The sequence below is a fragment of the Rousettus aegyptiacus genome, unplaced genomic scaffold (assembly GCF_014176215.1).
Source record: "Rousettus aegyptiacus isolate mRouAeg1 unplaced genomic scaffold, mRouAeg1.p scaffold_m13_p_2, whole genome shotgun sequence".
NCBI classification, from domain to species: Eukaryota; Metazoa; Chordata; class Mammalia; order Chiroptera; family Pteropodidae; genus Rousettus; species Rousettus aegyptiacus.
This window is the reverse complement of record NW_023416295.1, coordinates 7,997,477-8,021,924: the sequence shown is the minus strand read 5'-3', so window position 1 is coordinate 8,021,924 and position 24,448 is coordinate 7,997,477. Positions and strand designations below refer to the sequence as shown.

The window sequence follows — 24,448 nt, the reverse complement described above, 5'->3', positions numbered from 1 at the left end:
TCTGGTAGAGTATGAGCTTAACAAATATTTTTTAAATGCATGGAAAAATCTACCGAGCCCCGAATGTCTCATTTGATAGACTAGAAATCATTATACAGGCCACAGAGGAATGTCATGAAGATCGAATGAGCTCCGAGCATGTAAAGAACCGAGCACAGGGTCTGTTCCTGCTCGGTATCGTTTGGGTTCCTACTCTCCCCCTTCTCTTTTTCTTCTTTCCATTTTATAACTAGCAACTGTTTACCTGCCCTCGTGAGCAGGAAGGATAGCGATGTCCTGTGGTCCAGACCTGGTTTGGGCAGATGAAAACGATGAATCATGTGTTTGGAGGGTGGCGAAGGCTCATCCCTGACCTGTGGGGATGTTTAGGGGCTCCCTTAGGCTGTATTTCTTGAGATTCCTACCTATTTTCACTGTGTCTAAAGCAGGTGCTTTTGCCAGGGGGAAATGACAAGAAGGCCATTTACTCAGACCTGAGCCAGAGACCTTTATTTTTAGAAGGATGGGCAGCGAGGCCAGATTCTGGACTTACAGGGAAGACCCGAGTTTCTCAACAATCATTACAGGACTTCTTGGTAAGAAGCATCCTTATTGTCTTTGACCTTCAACCTCAGCTCTGAGAGCTGCTGGAGAGGCTTCTGGGCTTGAAACCCTGCCTCTCAAATGTGCCACCAGCTCCACCTTTCTTCTTCCAATGTTTGGGTCACCGTCCCAATTTGTTCACTTACATGCCTGCCTCACCCTCTGCTCCTCTCTCACTCAGGCCATTCACCAAGACTACAATGAATAGCTTTTAGCATCATGGTCACTTAAGAAACATTGTAAAAATACAAATGTCCTGGCCTCATCTCTACACCTTCTGATTGACTACCTCAGGTCTGAGGCCCAAGAATCTGCACATTTAAGCAGCACTGGTGTTACTGATGGTGCGGTCACGGTTAAAGGCAGTGGACTGAGGAGAACTGCATTTCATCCTCTCCCCCGACTCAGGTCTCCAGAGGCAACTCCCCGAGGTATGTGCCACAGTGGCCATTGACGAAGGGAGGAGGTGAGACTTTTTTCTTAGGGCTTTCTCCCATCCTTCACGGACATCCTGCTACGCCCTTCCTCACCCTCTACGCCCAAGCTGGGGACCACTCTGGCACCCCTGCCCAGATTGCTTTTCCAAAAAGGGACCACTTGAGTGACAGGTCTGCATACCACACAAAGTGGGATCGTTAAAACAAATATGCACACACATATCTGGCAATTTTCAGCCTACAAGAGATTTTTATTACTTCTCTATGCCCTGAAAGTAGGTAATAAAATACATCTTCTTCTAATAACTTTTTAATTTTAATAACCGCCTATAAACATGACCTCTAGCAGCCTCGCTCATTTCTGGTCGCCCCTGTCTGCCTGCATTTCCTGACTTCCTGAGTGCTCAGTTTACATACACTCCAAGTATGCAATTCTCCACCAAAATTAAATCAATTCTTCCTAACACATAGTATCAATTAGCACGTTAAAATACACGCTGCTGGTAGCTGCCATTTTTAACCCAATTCCTCCTTGGGCAGACAGTTATACTATGTGATTTCCATGCTTTGTTTCTGATTCTTTGAAAAGTTTGCAAAGTAGATATTGTCTCCATCCGGTGGATGAGAAAGCAGACATTCAAGAAGAGACAGTGTGGTCTGTCCCAGGTCATATGTTTTAGAATCTAGTTCTGGACACATGTAAATCCTGGATTATTCTTCTCCTACCTGTTGGGCTGGGACATGACAGTCTCAGTCCCTTCCATCATTCCTCACAAGTTGTTCTATGGTCTTATTTACTTCTTTTGCCCTTGCTGGCTACCCCCAAAGGTTGAACCTGTATGGTGTATGACTGAAGATTGCCAACAAAAATGATGAGTGTCCTTAAACAGTCATGTATTACCCCAACTGATCATAAATAGAGCATTCATTCTTGTAATTAGTTCAATGGACACTTGCAGAACCTCTCTGAAGAGTCTACACCCCCGAAAGTTGTTCCTTAGGCCAACGTGATTCTGTACTATTTACTGCTAGTGACATCTACCAGTTGTCAGGCTTTTAGCGATAGACACTTAATCTCCATCTGTAAAGACGCCTGAACTGACAGTTCGGATGGAAGGGGAGGAGCTCCAGCACTGAGAGGCAGCCCTACTGTGAGGCCCGGACAAGCCTCTTCTTTTCCCTTCCTCCAGGACCCCCTGTCCCAGCCTGCCACTGTCATTGACAGAGTCTGGAGGTTGCTTCAAAATGCTTTGCCTTTATCGTTACACCGAATGGTATACCATTTTGAGCAAATGTCGCTGCCTCTCCCCAACCAGAGGCAAATTATAAAAGTCACTGACATTTTAATTATTGCTTGACTCATGCGAAGGATCTACTGCTTCACAGACCCATGAGGAACAGAGATGAGAATTCCACGCGAATTACTGTTTTGCCGTTGCTCTCTCTGTTCTGATATGAAACAAACAAACACACACACGAACAGACAGACAGACAAACAAACAAACAAACAAATGTTTCTTTCCTCTGGAATAAATACTTTTCCATACTTTATTTTCCCCCTTTATGATCAAACAAGAGGAGTTTCATATTTGGTGAAATCAATGTCTGAAGCAAAAACCAGAAGGATGTCTTTCATCACCTGCTTCCCACGGCAGGTGAGCCAAGCTGGTCTGGGCTTACCTTCGTGGTCTTGAAAGCGAGAGGAGAGGAGACTTGGTGCAGAGGGAGCGTTGGCCAGCAGACAGCGGAACTAGCCAGGTGAATGTGGAGCTCTGTCCTCTGCTCCAATGGGACAGCTACAGTCAGCCATCATTTGAAATGCCCGTCTATGGGGCAGAGAGCATAACACATGCCTCAAATCGTGACTGAGCAACAAGTCATGCCGTGACACGTCACCCACCACCTTCAGCAGATGGGAAGGACCAGGTCAAAGTTCCATTCCCACGGATTCATGAAACTCACTTTTGCGTCGGGAGAAAACGGATCCCTCCTTGTATTAAGAAGACGTCACTGCTCTTCTATCAAACTTGGAGGAGCTAAGCGTAGGGCTTTCCCAGCACCTAATTTGGTTAGCGACAAGGACACCCATCACGTGCCTACTATTTCACTAGCTTATTTCAGTCTCACACCACGGGTCTTTTCCAAAGCCACTATGTTCTTCCTGCGACATCTACTGGGGGCGAATTTTTAAGAGTCCACACCCTTGCTTTGTTCCTCTACGACATTTCACTGTAATCCTTATCTCCGGCGCTGTTTGTATTTTTTTTCCTCCTATCATTTTCTTCGACCAGCATCTCTCCAGGATCTCCAAAGCGATTCAGTCTTTGAAATTACAGTTCAGACACCTGCCTCCCTTTGCTGCTGTTGTTCACGTGCCGGTTCGCTCTGTCTGCCACGTCTCTTACGTACTGTTCTTGACCCGTTTCCTGCAAGACGTCCGCGGCTGGCTCCAGGCCACCGTGTCTGTCTGCACGCACAGGTGCAGCTCACGCGGCGAGGCGTCTGCCCGGCGGCACTGTGGGTTTCCTGGAATGGCCTCGAAGCCCACGCGTATTCTTAGATTAGGTCGCTTGTGCTTATAATGGTTTTGAAAGATAGGAAAGGGAACGGACGGTCATGAAGGAAACAGAAAAGACAGTGGTGCCCAGGACTCTCATTTTGTGCGCAGTAGAGGGAACAGAGTTGGGGGAGGGGGAGGGCGTTTGTGTATTTCCCTTTCTCCGAATTTCCATTTTCTCCTTTAAAAAAGCATATACACACACACACACACACACACACACACATATTTATCGTTCTTTGTTAATTTTCCAAATAAAATTTGAAGTCATCCTTACTATCTGAAAAAAAAAATCATATTGTATTTTTTTCTCCGGGATAAGATTTACCTTATACATTTATTTAAAAAGCCTGACGTCTTTATTTAATTTTTCTTTCTAACCAAGAACAAAGTAGGCTTTTCCATACGTTTTGGCACTATTTTTGTCATCTTCAAAAGTATTTTCAGGCACATTCATATATGTCTTACACATTTATTATATTATTAAACAAATTAAATGCAAATATTTTTGCATTATTTTTTTCCTACCGTAAATGGGGTCTTTTACACATTTATTATATTATTATATTTATATTTATTATATATTTATTATATAATTTATATTTATTATATTATATAATTCATATTATTATATTATTAAATAAATTAAATCCAATTATTTTTGCATTTCTTTTCCTACCATAAATGGCGTCTTTCAGTGAATGGTTCTTGGATCGTGAAAGCGATTCCTTTCTGTACACTTACTTTTGACAGTACTGTCTCTATTTCCAGCTGCGTATCTTGGGTGTCTATTTGTAGCTTCTGGAATAGTAATAGTTCTGCCTCCTTTGCAGTGTTTGACTTCTCATTTTTTTGCTTGTCTAATTGTGTTGGCTGATACCTCTGGTATAGTAAGTTAAATAATAAAAATAATAGTGGTCACGCTTTCCTTGCTTTTGATGTAAGTGGGAATGTCATTAATTTGCTCTACTAAGCAGGAAACTAATGGCTTTGGGGCTTTTTTTTTTTTTTTTTTTTTTTTCAGTCCGGTGATTACACTTTGAGATTTAAAGAAAAGTATATTTGAAGTACAAATCTTTTTTTTTTTTTAATAATTTGCTTTTTAATGGGAACAACCTGTATAATGACAGAACGCCACCGTCATGCGCAGATGGCGATCATAGACCACCCATCAAATTCATTCCGCCGAGGAAGAATTACAGGGAGGATGCGCAGGGCTCCTGAGCCAGAGGCCCTGCCTCTCGGCCCTGGGGACCGTGGGGTCACCGACTGTCCACCCACACATGCCTCTTGAAGGGTAAGCAGAGATCCAAAGCACAGGAGCAATAATACCAGGTAAGTCCTTCCTTGCGTAAAACACCTGAATTAATTCGCTGAAGGCATCAGAAACGAAGCAGGTAAACCAATGCATCATTTGTACCTACCTTTCTTTCCCGTCGCTGCGGCAGCGATGAGTGAGAGAAACGGTCCAGGTCCTCCAGCAGCCGCTCGCCCCAGGCCGCGCCCGGCCTTTTCGCGCGCCCATCTGGCCTGCCGTGGTTTCCAGCAGTCTCGTTGGATGGGGCAACCCGTGGGGACAGGGATGAGGGTGCTGGGGGCTGGACCACGCCCATGTCCCTCTGTCCAGAGCACTAAGCAGGATAGGGGCAGCGGGAGGGGGCGGGGGCTGCTAGCTCAGTTTCGACTTTGGTTCCAGATGTGTTAAGTGGGGCGGCAGTGGCGTGGGAGGTGCGTGGTTGTCCCGCCTTGGGTCCCTGGCCATCCCGCTGTGTGCGTGTGGCTGCCACGCACCTGCCGCGTCCAGTCCCCGGCCCCCTCCCCTCCCGAAGAAACGCAAATCTTGAATTAGCATTCTTTATTCCCAGTGACAGACTGTTCCATGTGTCCCTCTACTGAAGTTTTCAAAGGACAGACAAACTCAGACGATTTTCGACATAAGTCATCAAAAAATTAGAAAGGCTCTTTAATATTTCTGCACGTTATTTTATTTAGCACAATCTCTGCCCCCATTAGTGTTTTCTTATTTACAAATACTTAGAGAAACCCCTGGAAATTTCCGCCTAAGTTTTCTGTTTTAGACAGACATCTCACATGATACAGCATTAAAATACCCATCCAGGGGAGAGAGAAAGCCCATTGCGTCTTCTAAGGCCACTAGGAACTGACATGAATGTCATTCTGTGGACACACAGGAGTGTCTGGAGCTCTTCCTGAGGTAGAGTTTCGACAACAAAGCTCAGCAGAGCACGAAATGGAAAATGATCATTATCAAATAAAAGCTCGTGTATAACGTTGTTTTCAGGATTGAAGTGAAGTCCTTAGAAATGGGACCGAACCTTGTAATTCGCTCAGAGAACCATAAATTATGCAGAAATATACTTAAGGAAAAAAGAAGGAAAGTGGCTCATGTGACAAAAAATTTCCCATGTGTTGCCTGTTTTGGTAAGATAAAATAAAGATCTAAGCCCAGCAATAGAGTCAGTTAATATTTCTGCTCACAAATGGGGAACATCAACTCCAGGATGGCTGGTTTGTTTCTATGGCATTTGTATGTCCTTGCAGGTAATCAAAACCAGAATTTTCCAGTCACTACTATTCACTGAGATTCCCAATATGGGTTGTTTAATTGAGATATAGGTCCTATCGATAGCGTCCAGCTCAGCTGGGTGTATAGATAGATATCTGGTCTAAAGCTCAGATTTTGTTGTGGTTAGGAACAGATTCATTGGAATCCAGACTTGTGAAGGGTGTCAACCTGTGGCACTCAGTTGACTTTGTGACCAGCACAGGCTTTAATGGTTGACATAAAAGAAGATTAGAAGTGTGTTTCCTTGATGACACTCCTTGGTCCCTCTGGGGGTGGTGCACATGGATTCTGATGTATAGCAGAGTTCTTCGCTTCCTTTCGGCATTTGGCTGAGTAGATAGTGTATATGCTTCTCATAAGGAAAATTCCGGCAATGACGGCAAAATAACTCCCATAAACTAGAAACTGTAGAAAAACAAATAGAATTCATTAGACACACACAAATCTGACCATCTAGGTCACTGATAATAATACATAGTGATGCTGTTGGATTTGCTGGGATTCGGGGTACCTGAGACTCAGGTGCTTAATATGGGGCATTTAGATTTGCACTGTATTTTCTTTTCCCATCTTAGAAGAACCGGGTACAAAAGTGTAAACGATGCAGTAACTAAGAGCGTGGGCTCTGGAGCCCTGGGTTCAGATCCTAGCTAACATCACCAATAGTGAAAAAATACTAAAGCCCACTGATCCATGTGCCTATTTTTGGAGGATAGTGGAATGCTAAATGTAATGTCTCTAAGAATGAATTTTAGATGTTGAGGTTACTTCTTATCTGCCTTATATCTGCCCCCCCCCCCCCACACACACACACACTCTTTTTTTTCAGATCCATATGTAAAATGTAAGGATGTAAGGCTGGGCTAATTTGAAGTCCCTCAGTGGAGTAGGGAAAAGGGACGAGAGCTCTGCATCCCTGTGCCCCTCCCTAGCTGGATCTCAGGAAACCTTGGAAGTGGACAGTGGGGGGAAGGAGGACAAGAAACATATGAGGGCACGATGACAAGTGTTGTCGGACGTTTTAGGAGCTACAGGTAAATGCTGACCTATCACGCTTACTGCTAGAAACTACTAGGTGTGTTCTACTCTGAATAATGAAGGCATTGCTTATTTCAAAATTCACCCAGCTAAGGACTTTAAGAAATTTAAATATTGCCAGTGGCAAGGTTGAAAACTACCCTTGAGATTACCTTGTTATTCTATATCCCTGCCAACTATAAACAGGAGTGTCGTAGCTTACCTGAATGCTGATGGGCAGGTTAAGCCCTCTCTGATCTACGAAGATGATGGTTATGAGGGTCTGAATCACCAGGGCAACGAAGGTGTTGATGCCAAACACCAGGGCATAGCGTTCCACGCTCAGATTAACTGCGATCTGAAATCTATCGTTAAACATTCAACACGTTTTCAACAACAGTGTACATGGGATTCTTCTCTTTAAAAGGCAGAAACAAAAGAGAAAGCGAGCTGCCAAATGGGAAGGGGATTGGCAGAACGGGTGAAAAAAGGGAAGGGATCCGGATGTACAAATTGTCAGTTATAAAAACAGCCACGGGGACATAAAGTATAGCGTAGGGACTACAGATAGTAATATGGTAACAACTATGTATGGTGTCGGGCGGGCTCTAGACTTATGGGGTGACCACTTTGTAAGTTACATGAACGTCTAATCGCTATGTTGCACACCTGAAACTAATATAATGTCCTATGTCAACTGTAATTGAAAAATAAAAAAAATTAAAAAGAAAAGAGATGGTAGTATCTTGTTATTAGCACTTTTTATCTAAATCTCCTTCAGTATAGACAAATAGGCAGAGCGAAAAAAAAAAGGGAAGGAGTTTAAAAATCAGTTAAAGGCTTAATTAAAGTAGTTAATATGACAAAATTCCTCCTAATTTAATACTTCCAGAAATTAAACCTAACTGTTCTAAATTCTCATAACGTGAAAATATTGGGTGCTATATGATTTTTAGATACTGTTTTACAGTAACTTTTTATAAAAATGCAAGCAACGCCCAATCTGAGAAAATTTTTGGAGAGTTGTTAATTTTATTGTCAATTGTCTATATTGTCAGCTTCAAAGGTTGGTAGGTGAATTATTATTCTTTGGAAGATCCAGACTGTGACTGGTTGTACAACTGAGTGAATCTGTAATTAATTTTAAATAATTATATAGATTTTGAAATATTAAAAATACTTATGAAAGACTGGAAAATGTATGTCATTCCTTGCAATACAGGTAAAAGAAATAAAGTAATCCTACCTTTAAAAAATGCTCATTTAAAAAAAGAAACTCAAGGAACATGAGTTTGATTCATTAAACTGACACATTTCAGTGAAAAAATAAACTGGCAAACAAGTTTCATCACTTTCCTTTGTTTCATGATCTTCTCCCAGAGTGTTTATATTTCTGTTTATGTTGCAATTATCAACAAAGTACAAAACAAAACTCAATGAGCGTTTGTCTCTACCTTTTTCATGTGATTTTAAATTTACACATTTCTTATCTTTTGGGGTTAATACTAAAGCACATTTCCTATAGCCAGCTTTCTTTGCACTTAGATATGAAACCAAATTTAATTGTTTTTAAAAAAATGATCTCCAGAATTTATTTCTTATAATCTTTGCATCTACTTTTTTCAGCATCCAACTTGTTATTACCTGCTGGGTCTATTTTGTTTTCACATACAAGTATATCTCTGAAATTACATAAGCAACCAAGTGAAATCGGGCATGAAGTCTAACCCTCATCATTCAAAATCAGATTGTACCACACCTTGTCAGGCGAATTGCTGGAAATCAAAAATCAGAACCTCGCAAGGTATCATCGCTCTTGGTTTACGAACTTACAGAACTTTCTTCCCTTGATGACTACTCAAATAGTTCAATAAAAAGATGGCTTCACTCTGTCTAATTTAATAGGCTAACATTTAATGTTGCAATCAATTAAAATCCTTCTAAAGTTCTCAAAGGTCCTATAAGACTACAGGGAAGAGACTACAGTTTAGTTTCAGGCGTGGAAAGGAACTGTTGGTAATACTTACACTGCTATGGTTATAAGAAGCATATAGCCAGACTTGAATATCAAATAGCCAGCATAGCATGCCCAGATGTCGGCCGTGTAGTGCATGAGAAGCAGGGAGCCTGCATTGACCACTGAGAAGATCGCCAGAGCCATCTCTCCCAGAAGGTCCCAGTTGACTTTCACATAACCCACTGCAAAGGCAGCCACGGCCCCTGATGGAAGCATTAAGGGAGATCAAACACAGTGACTTCGCACGTGGGAAATATCAACATGCTTGCGTGAAAACTCAGGTCTCAGGGAATTCTAAAAGGTGAATACATTGCTTTCGGAGTTAGAGAAAACAGTGAGATCCACCTAAATGTGAACCTGTTCTTTGCTCAACCATGGTTTCCTTTGGCTTCTCTCTTTGCTTCCTATTCTTTCATTTAGTTGTCACTATTTTTTTTTTGTTTGTTTGTTTTTTCAGTTGTCGCTGTTGTAATCAGCATCAACTACATGCCAAGCACCATACTGGGCAGAGGGGGCCGGACAGTTCCTAACCATGCAGAGTGGGGAGACATGAGGCACAAACCCAGTCATTTAATTCGACACATGAAGAACAGGGATTTAAAAAAAAAGGATGAAACAGTCGCTCTGGGAATACATGTGCCCCGTCTGCATCTGCCTTTCTGTATTGTTTTTCGTAGTGTTTTCCAATGATGGGTGGCTCTGGGTGGTAAATTCTAGTCATTATTATTAACCTTTACTAATCTTCATTTCAACTCTAGTCTCCTCCTTAATATCATCAAGATCTGGCCCACTTTCCACGAGGGTTCAGGTAAACAGATCTATGCTGATTTACAGAGTCGAAGAGATTGACTAATTGACAGTAATTAGGGTTAGTAATTACGAGTCTCTTAAACGAAATGAAAACTATTTGTTTAAAATTTCTCCAAGTGACCTAGGAAAGAACTATGACTAGAAAAGGCAGTAAAACTATTTCCCCCCCCTAGAATTTGGAATGTTGGAGAAATAATTTCAGTGAACCCATTTCAGCACAGCTGTGGGGTCCAAGAGTTAAACTGAAGTCTCCCAAAGGGAAGCAATGGTAAACAAACACCACCTGAGTTTTCTGGAACTTTCGTAAATGAGGGTGTGGAATCTCCTGCTTCCTAGAGAATAGCTTCAAAGTCTCATTTGACATTTAAGTTTCCACTTATCAGGATATAAATATTTATCGTAGAGTGGACTTCAAAGGCCGATTTCCCTCTGATATTAGAATCCTGACTCTCATGTGTCTTCCACTCCTCATTTAAATCTCATAAGAAAGCAACTTTTGAACATTTTGGATGTATAGGCTAGAATGGCTCAAGGAGGGTGCTGGCTAAATCAAATTCTTTTTAACTAAAGCTCTTCCGATGACAATTTAGAAGCCTTAATAGTTCAATTCATTAAAAAAAAAAATATTTGCCTTTTGACAGTAAAAACAGTCTTGGAAGAATGGGGCATTATAACACTTTCCTCATGACAAATGGAATCTTAGGAATTTGCCAAAAATTTAACTGGTGCTCATTCCTGAGTTCCTGAGTAAGTCATAGAAATGTCATCTTCCTATTTTCCTTTCCCAGTGCCTTTCATTTCTAAAAAAAGATTAGTATGCCCTCCGAACAGACCTAATTTACCATCATGGAGAAGTTTAGCAACTAGAAAAAAGAACTTAATGGGGGTAGCTCATCAAAGAAAGATCAACCAATGTTTACTTGCCTCCAAAGGTTGCGATAGCTTCTACTGCCCCATTATAGACAAAAGAACTTTGGGACGGCGCCTTGTATTCCCACAGGACTTGAACATAGTTCAAAATCTGGTTATAACCTGCTGTGGAAAGAGCCCACCACAGGGACCAGTAAAAAAGATGCTTTGAGGAGTAGCACTCTTTCAGGTCTTGGAACCACTGCATGAAGACTCTCATAGCCACATTTTCTGGCTTTGGGCCACTCAACTGGCCATCATCCGGCTTCCCCAAAGCGACGGGTGTCTCTGAAGTGGGCTTCTCCTCGTCACAGCCGGACGCTCCGCCCTCACGGGGTTCCTCTATCACTGCATCTGCGCTCGATGGCTTCTGTACTTCTTTGCTGGGTTTTGCGTGAAAAAACATGCTTCTCTTGGGCATCGGTAGAAAAAGTGAGAAAAGGAAGGCCGTGGAGACAGAGACCAGGGATATGACATTGAGGTAGAAGTACGACATTTTGGCCAGGGACACCAAGAGTTGGGCCAGCACCGAGGCCACCGTGTAGGCCACCAGCGTGATGCCTCTGCAGTAGCCGCTCACTTCCTGATAGTGCTCGGGGCTGACCGCGCTGTATATGTAGGCGTAGTAGGCCACCTCGGTGGCGGTGACTATCCCGTAGAAGAATTCCACCACCTGCATGGCTCTCACTCCTTGGCCAAACAGGAGCAGCAGCCAGGTAATGATGAAGCTGACCCCTTGCAGGACGAGAACTGGCTTGTAGCGGACGTAATCAGTGAGGATAAAGACGGGGAGCAGCAGCACCAGGTAAGAGTATGTCCACACTGGAAAGATCTCATTGGTCATCTGTGAAGTTAAAAAATGAGTCGTGGGACCATGAAGGCACTAGGAAATAAAAAGGGCCCCTTTCTCAGATGGGTATGTTACTGTGGTACATGTGGCTTGCCGGATATCAAACTTTGCATCCAATTGGATGGGATATTTTTCATATTATGAAAAGGCACAATAGAAAACTGACTTTCAAGAATGCCACTAGAAAAAAAGATGCCCCCCCACACCCAGCAAGAAAAATTTTATACTTACATGTGTCCCAGTAGAAGTATCTATATGTAATCTAAACTATTATTAAGTTTAGAGGGTATGTATATTTGAGTAAATTAGTTACAAATTGCTCAACAGACACTTCTGGGTTTTCCTGGGTCTTAAAAAGTACCACTTCCTTCTTGTTCAAAGATTAACATCAGTGGCTACAACACTAAGAGAATCTGAAACGCTTTATCTTTATTTGACCCATCACTATGTCAAAAATGTCTGGGTAAACATATACACAAAGAAAGCAAAGACTCAGAAACCTTGCAGAATTGTGGACTGGGAAAAGCAATTCATTTGATTTCCTTCCTGGGCTAATTTGCCGAGCTCCTGAACCCTTTTTTTCCCTCCGATTCTACTGATTTGTCTCTGCTGACTGAATTCTGGCCTCAGTGTTATGTGAGTTGCATCATGGATTTAGTTGACCGTTGGGTCATGACGGATGCAGAAGCAGCTCAGTCACACCAGCCTTTGCTCTGTCCTGTCTGCTTTCTACAGTAATCTCAGGGGGTTCGAATGTTAACGATGAGGGAAAGTCCGGTGACTTGAAAGGCTAGTGTGACTTAGCTGTGCTTTCGAGGACGTAGGGCTGCAGAGGCCGACCCCAGTGGGTTCACCGGCTGATTCTGGTTCCATATCTGTCGTTCATTTTGCCTTAATCGTGGCTTGCTTCCAGCTGGGAAACTCCGAAACAGAGTTGTTGCTACATGAGTTTACCTCACAGGATAAGCTTGCCTTTTAGTCCTTGCTACCTCATCACCAAAAAAAAAAAAAAAAAAAAAAGAAGAAGAAGAAACAGCATCAATTAGCTTGGCCTAGTGGAGCCACACCCTCTGCGGCATTTTCATGGCTCGGGCTGCAGATTAGGACACCAGCCCCGGGTAATTCTCCAGCTGGGTCAGTGCATTTTCTAGTCCTGCTTGTTATATATATATATATATATATATATATATATATATATATATATATATATATATATATATATATATATATATATATATATATGAGGTGGATCTTTTAAGTAAGAGAATTTGGCCTTCTGGGGAAAATAAAGCTGGGTGATCAAGCTGTTAATGTCTCACATGCTGGTCGATAGTTTTTCAAAACTGGCTAAGTGTCCTAAAGAAATGTGACACTTCTTTATCAGAGTCTGCTGATACATCATCAGCCTGAAAGTTGATTAGGACTAGATCCAGTGCCTGGCAGCGATTTCTTTTAGGACTAGTATAATAGAATCAACGGGAACCTGTAAGGTTCCCATGCGGTAAGACTCATGTTACAGCTCCAGAAAAGCTGAAATATTTATTGCACACGGAACGTATTTTGGTTTCCCATTTTTGCAAGTGTGAGGAGGAAAGAGTGGTTCAGACTATTCTATTCAATAACGAATACCACGAAAATGAGGTTCATCGAGGTCCACGTGTTAGTCTTATTTCAAGTTCAATAAGGCTCTGTCTGTGTCCTTCGAGTCCCGTAAAATTAAACCACATTGAGGCATGTATAGATATTAACTCACCTGTGTGCTGGTCAGGTTTTTATCTGGTCCAGATAAATACGGGATAAGGAAGGGTTCTGAGGGTCTCATCATGGAGAAAAACCCAAAGAAGCAGAGGATGACAGTGGGGTAAATCCAGGAACGGCGTGGCGAAGCTGAGACACACTCCATGGCTGGTGGAAATGAAACGGAGCCGATGTTAACTGACGTCCACTCTTTTGGGCATCTTACATATAACGAGAAACTGGTTATTTCTAAACGTTTTATGCAAGTTTCATCCACCGGCAGCTGAAATGAAAAGGAAACGATGAATAACTGTTCTCAAACATTCCGTAGGTGAGCCCAACAAACCCTCCATTGTCAATGAACCTCTCGTTCGTTACTGCTGGGGGTAGAGTCTCGCTTTAGTGAACTCTAACACAAAGTGGTGATGAGTAGCCAGGTACTCATAAATGTCAAACAATGGGCCAATGAATGTTCGAAAGGAAGTGAGCTGGTGAATTGTTGATGTACCTGTGGTAGGCAAGGTCAAAGCCATGAGAACATAGATCGAGCAGTAGATCAAGCCTGCTCCTATTGGCCCACTCTTTTCTGCACTGTGACTCTGAAGCCTTCACCACACTGAAGGGCACGTATTTACTCATGTATCTTTCCCTTCGACTGTCGCTTGCCGAGTATTACGCTTGACACATGACGACACGTTTTTGTTAGTGTCTTCGATCTTCTGAGGATGTGTAAGTCTTCAGTTAAAAAAATTAAACTGGATAAAGATCAGATTTGGCATCTTTTCCACGCTCCCCTCTCCCTTTTCCATACCGGTGCCAACTCTAAGTGGGAAATAGGGGGGAGGCATCATTTCTTAGGCTGTTAATCCACTTTTCTTTACGACTAGGCCCATTTCTTCCGTAAGTCTCTAGTTTCCCATGGATGGTTCACTAACTCCAAGTCAGTGAGGCAGGTAGCTAATTAACAGTTCGTACTTTTTTTCCTAACCCAGAAATAAAACTGCTTCAGATGAAAAACTCGGTGGAGGATCTCATTTGTCAATGCCCAGGAAAACAGAACAACAAAACAGAGCAGAAGCCCTCTTTTTAGGGGGGCGATTTTTGCAAACATCTCTACAATGCACACAGAAAAATTCACTCTCATTCCTTCATATTTTGGATCAAGGTTTACTTTGTAAAGCTTACACATCTTTGGTGCTCTTGGATATAGTTAAGCTCTCTGTGATAATTCATAGGAAAAAAAAAAACCTAACCTGCTGTGACTATGATGCTTTTCTGCATATTATCTCATTAAATCTTCATAATAGCTGTGTATATATAATTTCCCCATATTCTCAGGTGGGTTACATAGGAAACCCAAGATGTCCAACAACTGGCTTCAAGCCACATGGTTCATTTGAATTCAGCTCCCCCTGTCCCCCACCAGGGTCCTCTCAGTGCTCCCCATGGTCTCTTTCTGATGGCCCTTTGTCCTTGGCTGCTGGTATTAAATCAATGACAACCTCTCCCACAGTGAGGGAAGAAAGTGTTTTTATGAACACAGTCATACTAAAGACTATGGCTTAATATGGAGAGCTTCCAGGGGCAATTATAGTTTGAAAGTGGGTCAGAGAGACGGAAGATGATACTCCAGAAGAGCAAGTCACCTGGGTGGAATTCCAGGTATCCAGAGGGAGGAGCTTTGCTTGGGGCTAGGGAGGTGCAGAGAGCCAACCTGGCCACACTGCACCTGCCACTGGCGCTACTGGACCCCAGAGAGCCTCAGTTCCTCTCTGACGGTAAATAAAGTAAACATGGTTTTGTTTGTTAGTAAAACCTTTGATGAAGCAATACAGAGACAATGGAAATCAGAATTTGGAACTGGATGCCAGCAATTTTGAGTGATGCTGACGATGTGAACATTTTGCCAGCATGTTGGAGTTGCCTGTTCTCCCTCAGCCTAGAATGTATGGGATGAACGAACCTTCCCTTGTCACTGCTGGAGTTGGCTGGAAGCTTCTTTCTTTGTGACTGATATTTGTGTAGAAAAAGCTGTCCTGGGCAGGCAATCTGAAGCTTGGCCATCTTTCAAAGGGTAGTCCTATTGGGTGGCTTCTGGGCCTCTATGTCTAGAATGTTCTCTCCATCTATGCTGACCATGGATGATGGTTCACTAACTCCAAGTCATCATCTTCTCCATGCATCTCAGATTCCTAGGACTATGCCCATGCTCCTTGGGTTGCTAAAAGTCCCCTGGATAATCAATCTCTTCAACTCTTTACTGTGTTAATGCCATTGCCCAACTGAATTTAGTTGGGAAGGTCAAACAGAAAAAGACAGTATGCACCTCACATGAGTGTGAGCAGGAGGGCAGGGCCTCATGTCTGTTTGGATCACTGCTCAATTCCTAGTGTCTGGAGGATGACTCGACATGCTGGAGGTCTTGTGGAAGGAAGGAGATGAAAGTCAAACCTCACCACGGAGAACCAGTAAAGCTCTGTCTGGGTCTCCTGAATGCACTTCTTGGTTGGTCAAGGCCAGGGATGTCCTCAACTCTACAAGTGCCTTGCAGTTCAGCTGCTCGCCTATAACATGAGGTCACAGTGCTAACTGCGTGTGTGGGCCTTCCGTGAGTGTCTTGAGACACCGGAAAAGGACGTGGGGCCATGTCGGGTGATGTGCTGCTCAGACACATGTCGTTTCTCTTTTGCTGGCTCTCTTCACGTTGGAGGACTCAACAGTGATTTCGGCTTCAGGAGGAGAAACGAGGGAGGGTGTCTAGCCTTAGCTGAAAACAACTAAAAAACACCTGGGGGCGGGGGGGCTCATTCCTGTGCCCTAGGATGCTGGGCTTCCTTTCCTCATTTCTTTTTCCAGTCCCTGCGCCCCGCCCCCCCCCCCCCCAAAAAAACAAACAAAAAAAAACAAATGTATGCTCCAAAGCTAGTTTTTCTGCCAGAGAAAATGAGAAAAGGCATCTGACCAAACCTTAGCAGGAGTCCTTTAACCTAGAAGAGGGTAGTTGCAGTTTCCTGGTTCAATAGCAGCAAGAGTGACCAGGCCCGTTAAGAGGCCATGTCTCTCCTGGTGACCATTCTTTTGTCTGCAGGGCCAAGGTCTCTGTCACTGCCTGCCGGGAGGCCTTGGATGCTGATGTCTGCTGTTCTTTCCTCTCCCCCATCCCAGGGTACCCAGTCCAGAGCCCGCCTCATTGCATAGCCCTCTCCGACCCTGGCCAGTTAACACAGACGGTGTGACCTCGACTTGCACATCCAAATCACCTGGAAGCTTGGTAAAAATATGAATTCCTGGGCTCTATCCATAACATGGGATTCAGCAGATATAGGAGTCCCAGGAATCTGAATTTATATACATTGGGTGCTTCTGACCCAGGAGGCCCAAGGACCACTGTCCCTTTTTCATCCACTGGGCTGCTTGGCCCAAAGTGACCCTTTGGCTTCATGTCATAGCCTTTGACTGTAACAGGGTGGTGGGGGAAGTGGATGGAAATCTAGGGAACTTTTTCAAAGCTCCACATGCACCTGTAAATCTGGAATTCCTTCCTGGCCCTCTAGGCCCTGGAGAGGCCAGGGCAGGTGGAAAACCCCATAGGTGATTCCAGGTTTGGAATACGTCTCTCGCACCCTGCCCCAACCTGCTAACCCCTCACAGGCACACGTCACTTCCTGTTCGTGACTCACTCTGTCCCATCCAACCTACACTGCTTGTCCCACAGGGGCCATGCGTGCCTGAGTATAATAAAATCCCACAGTGGCTCCTTTAGCTATCATGACACGCAGGCACCTGAAGTCCTCCCGCCCGGTATGAACTTTCACCCTCTGAAGACAGTGATTTTTGCCCTGTACATAAAAACGGCTACTGAGACGGGGGAAAATAACCACCTTCCAGCTGTTCTTGACTTAGCTCCTGCCTTACACCAAGCACTGTGCTAGCTGCTTTACATAATTGCCCCTAATCCTCAGAGCAACCCTAATTATATGTATATACTAAGTATAATTATACATTTTATCTTACATAATATGTTATTATATTTATGCAAATTATAGTATATATTTATTACATTTAATATTACATGATCATATATAAAATGTTCCCAATTGTTCAGGCATAGGAACCGAGCCTCCTCAAAGCTCACGGCTGCTCGGCTAAGAAAGGATAAAGCCAGGTTCAGGGTCAAGTTTACATCTTCCCTCTACTCTGATGGGTACTCTGTGGCACCATTCCCATCGTGACATTGTTCTCGGCTTCTGGCCAGCTGTGCACAAAGGTATTGTCAATGTGGGAGCTAGGATTCCAACCCAACAGCCTGGGTACCACCCAGATCATTCTGTCTCCTAGTGGAGAAGCTTGTGGCTAATGGTCTCATGATGCCTAGAAGTATTGTCTCCATCTTTCATTTTTATCTTATCACTGGGGAGATGCTGGTCTTTTCTGTCATCGTGACAAGGAATATGGTAATTGAATCATTTATAGGATCTCTTCCATAATTTTTACATTTGGAATATTATTTCGAATTTCCTTAGACTGTTTTGTGAGGTTAACACAGAAGGGTACTATCATTTTACAGATGGGGCAGCCGAAGGCCAGAGGCAGTAAGATTTATGCCAGTCTCCACATTTAACCAACATTGGAGCCTGAACTGGGGCTCAGTTTTTATAATTCTAAGTTCAGCAATCTTTCTTCTTACAAATTCCGGTTTCAGTTTATTTTATTATTATTAATTTTTCCAGTTTATTTTAGAGTACAGTTTTTCAAGTAGTGGTTGTCAAAATAATTAGTGGGTTGCAAACAGGATTTTAAAATAATGTTGCAGAAAGATATTAAGTATCAGAGAGCTTTGCAGAGTTAAGCTGTTTTTTTTTTTCTGAAATTTTGTTTGGGTTATCAATACATACATATCTACATGTGATCACACTGTATGTTTTACTGTGCGATGCAGTCACTGGTTAGAAGTTGCGAGGAAAGACAGGCTAAATACCTACTTACGGCCCTGGGAAGCACACCTGTTGCCCTCATCAAAGAACACTTGTCTGAGAGGCTCACAGCCCTGACGGCAAAGCATTCTGGAACAGATTGATCTTCTGCAATTTCCATTTATCTTTCCACTTTGAACTCACAATATTATCCTCCTAAAGAGAACTCAGCTTGCCTTCCCTTCATTGAATTTACCTTGAGGGCATGAATGGAATCGACATTCTGATTTGACCTTTCTGAAAGCGAGGTGTTTATCTTTCCCCTTTCTTGCTTTCCAAATCAGATAATCCTCTTAACAGTTGCTCCCCGTGGCAGTGATTCTCACCTATTACTCATGTGCTCCGTCATCATTTTAAAAAAGGTTCACCAGAACATTGCATGAACAGTAGGTTAATGGAGAAAAAGAAACAACGCTCTCCCCAGAAAGTCAGCTTAAAGGGCTATCATGACTTGGTGTCTACAGTGCGGGTGCTGGAAGTCGCAAGAGAGGCTGAGTGGATTGGCGGCTCCTTTTAGCAGACACCGAGAGCAGCTAAATCTACCCCGGAGCTTGCCTTGCTGAGCTGGGATGTGCAGGAGAGCTCTAGCTAGCAACAGGGGATGGAGAGGGGCCGGCTATAGGCATTCGTCTCTGTTTCACTCCTAAGCTATTGTGGGTGGCTCCAGCAGGCCTCAGCCTCCCTGCTCCACCTGCTCGGCAGGCCAGACAGTACCTGCCTCTGTCCCTGTTGTGCCATCTGCACGCATGTGCAGCCTGTCACATGGACCTTGGAGGTAAATGGTTATATACACTGTTGGGAGTACCGGCCAGCCCGAGCGACCTTGAATGAGCCCCGAAGATCACCAACGCGTCTGCATCGGAAGTGACCCAACTAACTTACTTCGGAAATGATGTGTTCCTTTCTCTTTTTGCTGGCAGTTGGAATAATGATTATTTTTCATTAAAATCATGGCTGTTCCACGAGGGACTCTTCTTGTACCTTTAAGCCTCCAGCTTCTCCCAATCTCTGATTTGGGTCCACTTCTAGAAAGCCACACATTTGTACGGCTGCTTTCCAGGCCCGTGGGGTGCTGTAGCCTTCTTCAAGATAATCCCCTCACGAGCTTATTTAACCTGACCTTGCTATAAGGGGCTCATAGATTTTTCTTCATCTCCTACGGAATTCGAGATTTACTTGTGTTTCAGCTCTGATCAGTTGGGCTGGAGTGGCCTCATCTGCCTTGAAAAATGTTCTTTTTAGGCAACCTTTTATAAGTTTTTAGTCTCTTAGTATCGGAGTTCAATTTCTCCTCTTCTTTTATTCCAATTATTACCAAGTTATCGAATTGACTTTTTCTACCTTTATTGTTCTTTAACCATATCCTTAAATCTTTCCAACTGGCTTCAGGCCAAAGTTCTTTTCCATATGAACATGTATAGCTTTAATAATAAACAAGCACAGCATTTACCTATGAATAATAAAATGGCAATAACTACATATCTAGCAACAATTACATTAAATATAAATGGATTGAATGCTCCAATTGAAAGATTGAGTGGCTGAGTGGATAAGAAAGCAGACACTTACATATGCTGCCTCCAAGAGACTCGCTTCAGATCGAAAGACACACACGGACTGAAAGTAAAGAGATGGAAAAAGATGTTTCATGAAAATGGAAACAAACGAATAAAAAAGCTGGAGAGCAATACTCATACAAGACAGAATAGACTTTAAAACAAAGGCTATAACAAGAGACAGAGAAAGATCCAATTATCCCACTTCTGGGTATTTATATGAAGAAACCTAAAACATCACTTTGAAGAGACATGTGAATTTATATGTTTACTGCAGATTATTTACAATAGCCAAGATATGGAGGCCACCTGGGTGTCCATCAATAGATGACTGGATAAAGAAGAGGTGGTACGTATATATAATGGAATATTACTCAGCCATAAAAAAGAATGAAATTTTGCTATCTGCAACAACATGAATGGACCCAGAAGGTATTATGCTGAGGGGAGTAAGTCAGACAGAGAAAGACAAATGTCATATGCGGAATCTAGAGAATAGGATAAACAAACAAACAATAGAAACAAGCTCAGAGATACAGAGAGCATTTTGATGGTTGTCAGATTGGGGTGGGGGGGGTGATGGAGGGAGGGGGAGGGGATTTAAAGGTACGAACCAGCATTTACTTAATAGTCATGGGGCTATAGAGTATAGTTTGGAGAATATAGTCAGTAATATTTAATAACTACGTATGGTATCAGATGGGTGCCGGATTTATCAAGTGATCACTTCGTAAGTTTATATAAATGTTTAATCATTGTGTTTTACACCTGAAATTAATATGATGTATGCCAACTATAATTGAAAAAAATAAAAATATAAAAGTTATTTAAAAAATACATTCTCCCCTCCCTTTCCCCTTTAAAGCATTTTACTGTGTAGGACTCCACGTCCTGGACTTCTTCTATTACTTCAACGACTAAATTTTTTCCAAACTCCACATCCTGACAAGGCTAGTAGCTAGTCTGAAAACAGAATAGCATCTTTGACACTGTGTCTGTCCTAGAAAACTCAGAATGGAAAATTCAGAATGCACATAAATCAAAGCTAAGACTGGTCGAAAACCTGTAAGCCTGGCCACGTGTAACATTCTTCAAAATAACATAGATAGAATCAGTGTTACCTGTTCCTTCCGTGCCCTGGGCTTATTTTTTTTGAGAATCAAGTCCGGCTTCCTGCCTTCAGATCCAACTCTGCTCCTTCCTGACGCTGGCCTCTTGAGTCCCAGTCACAATGCTCCTTCCTCTCATCGGAGCCTCCAGTCCCCCTATCAGGAGCAATGGCTTTATGCACCGAAGCCAACCCCTTTCTGGTGGTTTTTTTCACTGGAACCCACCTTCTTCCGCACGCAGTCACCTTCTTTGGAGCTCCATTAAACAAAACGGACAACCAGATGCAAATCCCTTTAAAAAAAAAAAAAGAAGAAGAAGTTTCAGGAAGTAAACATATCAAAAACACTTTCCCCTGCATGTTCTTACTAAAATAATCTCATTTAGTTTCTCTAGAATTTTGTATTAAGTGACTTAGAATAGCAGAAAACCACAAAGCAGCCCCATGATCTATCCCCTCCCCCCAATCCTGTGCATATTTTCCCACAAAACAAAACAAAACAAAACCAAAGACCATGGAATTGTCGCTGAAATGAAGCGCCCCATGCAACTTCAAAAGGTGTGCGTCAGGTCCAGATATTCAATCTGCAGGTCCGAATAGTTCTGCTTTTGGTCAAAACCATTGCAAGAGTAGCTACGAGTGATCTTTAAAATATGTTCATGCTTCAGAATCCATTCTATCATATACAACCCTGTTCCCCTCTGCCACATAAAACCCCAGTTTTGCCTGCGTTTCGATATTCCTGATCCATCCTTTGGATCCTCCTCTGATCTAGTTATAACATCCTCACCAGTGTCTTCATGAGATGAGTTACCAAGACCTTTAACATGTGTATCTGTACGAAAGTCATGACTTGACCCTTTTCCCAAAATTATCTTTCTATACTTGTTACCATTCACCGTGTCTTCAGCTTATCCAAAAACCTCCAATTTATTCCTCTGAACTAAATGATTTGCTAATAGTTGTTAAATTACCTAATCGGCATTAATATTTTTGACGTCTCACTGCAGATCTTCCTGACTTAGGCTTGTCCAGTTTTTTTTTTCTCTCCAGATTTGGGTTTTCCATGGTCACTGTGGTCCAGTGGAAAGAGCGTGACTTTGGACGGCAGGTACCTAACCTCTCCCAACCTCCTCTTAAAATGTGGATAATCACATCCACCTTACAAAGTTGTCTTAGAGGCCGCTCAGTCTGGTGCTTGACACACAGTAGGTGCTCAATACAGATTCCTTCCCAGCTCCCTTCCGTAAGCACACATTGTAAATTCAACCAGAATGAACACGTCTGGGCACTCAGAATTCAGAGTTCAGAGACAGTGATTTCAGTAAGGCAAATAATTCACAGTAAATAATTTCACCTAAACTGCTAAGGGCAACAGGCCAAATAAATTCATCTTTAAATACTTATGCTCGAATTACATTTACCATTCCACAACCTTGAGTAACCACTGTTGGCCTGTAGCCAATAATGACTCAATGACATTAGTATTTTTGTCTATTTCAGCTCGTAAAACAGTTTGAAAAAAAAACATATTTGGAATTTAATTATGTGTTAGTCTGTTTAAAGTACGTCGTACCTTAATAAAAACACACTTTCTGCATTAAGAGACACTAATGTGTGCAGACAGCGGTGGGAGTGTTTTTAGAAGATACTGTTGCCTTCACCCTTCTCAAACTGCCAACATTACACAAGCTCAAACCTTTGCAATTTTCCAGCAGCAACACTGACGTGACCAATAACTGTTCTGCGTGTCATTTGATGAACCAGGTAACTGTCCCTGCGCGGCCGTGCTTTCTTTTAGTTTCAATTAAAGTTGCTCTCCGCAGAGCCCCAGGTCTCTAACCTTCCAAGTCCCCTGTCTTTTCTGCTCTTGGACCTTTTCGCGAGTCTTGAGCTGGGGTTTGGAATTCTGCGCTAAGGTTAGTTTTTTCCGCGCACACAGGTGCAACCACGGGCAATGGGGGCGCTTTCCCAGAATCGCGGTCGGCATCACCCTGCTTTTCCTGAAGGTCGAAAGTGAGAAGGGCAGACACACCTCCTTGGGCGAGTTCTGCGCCCCGCACGGGGCAGGGAGGACGCCGTCTGCGTCCGGCTCCCGCACTTAATCCCGCGCGTCCGCTCCGGCGCTGCGGCTCAGGTACCCGCCCCACCTGCGCCTGGGAACCTGGGGCGGGGGAGCCCCGCGGCCGAGCCATGATGCGTTTCTGCAATGAGCTCGCCTCCCAGAGCTACTCTTACCTATAGGAGGGGGTCTCCGCTCTCCAAATCGCTCACATCCCGGGAGAGCAAGCCCCGGGCACCGCGCGACCTTTGGCCGCGTGAAACCTCCCGCAGGAGGTCGGCGTGGGGGCGGGGCCTCGGGCTCCGTCCCGCCCGGTGTCCTGGACACGCCAGTCACAGGCGTCCGGAACCTTTAAACTGTAGGCGGGAATCCGCGGTCGGGGCCAACGCCAACTCTGGACCTGGAAGAAACAACCGAAAGTAACGTACTGATTGATACTCAGCATCGACGTAATAAAGCAGGGTGGACTGAACGCAGTGTCGATCTATTTATAAATATGCCCTTTCTTAGAATTTATTTCTCCCAAAAACTTACACGAGAGGTACAGCTATGATCCTCATTCTGCATAGGAAGAAAGTGATACAGAAGAAAGACTAATAAAGAAGCCTGGATTGTTGTTGTTGTTGTTGTTGTTGTTGTTGGGGCATTCTGGTTCCAGTGCCGATGTTTATAATCTTTTTTTTTTTTTTTTTCTTAAGGTGGGAGGGTAGGACGGTATCCTGGTATTTTGAAATTTAAAAAATAAGAATAGTTCATCTATTAAATACTTTTTATTAAGCAGAGGTTTAAAAAGCATTGGAAAGTTCTCACTGGTTAAAATGGAATTAAATTTGTTTGTTTGTTTGTTTGTTTACCTGTTGGTAAAAATGGAAGCCCCTCCCAAAGGTAAACACTGCTTGGTTTCTAAGGGATACTAGTGGGGTTGAAATTGATTAAAATCCCCCCAGGTGTCTTGGACCACTGTCTTATTGGTTTGGATTTCCTATTCGCACCCTCCTACGATTTGTGAAAAGTCTGCCAATAAATAACCAAGACGCATCTCGGCAGTTGGAGGGCCCTGTTTATAGTGCAACCATGGCCTTGTAAACGGCAGGGCCCTCCAGAGAGCACTGGGAAAGTTTCTTAAAGGTTGAAGGTGTCACGATTTCCTCCATGCCTTTTGTCAAGAGACGACCTCCATATGGACCAATATGGAAAAGTTTATGTCTCTGTTTCTCCGATGTCTCATAGACATAATTTAAACCGG

At 43.2% G+C, this 24,448-nt stretch overlaps 1 protein-coding gene across 8 annotated transcripts; it reads right to left on the bottom strand.

Annotated features, from left to right (window-relative positions):
- Window positions 1–5,538: 5,538 nt before the first annotated feature.
- On the bottom strand, window positions 5,539–23,512 carry SLC19A3 (solute carrier family 19 member 3). 8 transcript variants are annotated; one of them, XM_016153500.2, is made up of 8 exons: window positions 23,379–23,511; window positions 21,154–21,433; window positions 20,046–20,093; window positions 13,520–13,671; window positions 10,932–11,760; window positions 9,208–9,400; window positions 7,404–7,545; window positions 5,539–6,568 (listed from the first exon to the last, which is right to left on the bottom strand). In XM_016153500.2, the coding sequence occupies exons 4-8, from the start codon at window positions 13,667–13,669 to the stop codon at window positions 6,392–6,394; spliced, it is 1,491 nt and encodes a 496-aa protein (XP_016008986.2). In that variant the 5' UTR covers window positions 13,670–13,671; window positions 20,046–20,093; window positions 21,154–21,433; window positions 23,379–23,511; the 3' UTR covers window positions 5,539–6,391. The 8 variants fall into 8 exon arrangements, with proteins under 8 accessions (XP_016008986.2, XP_016008955.2, XP_036093173.1 ...); XM_016153469.2 differs by having other exon boundaries at window positions 13,520–13,786; window positions 23,379–23,510; XM_036237280.1 differs by having other exon boundaries at window positions 13,520–13,786; window positions 21,367–21,433; window positions 23,379–23,510.
- Between the last annotated feature and the right edge of the window lie 936 nt (window positions 23,513–24,448).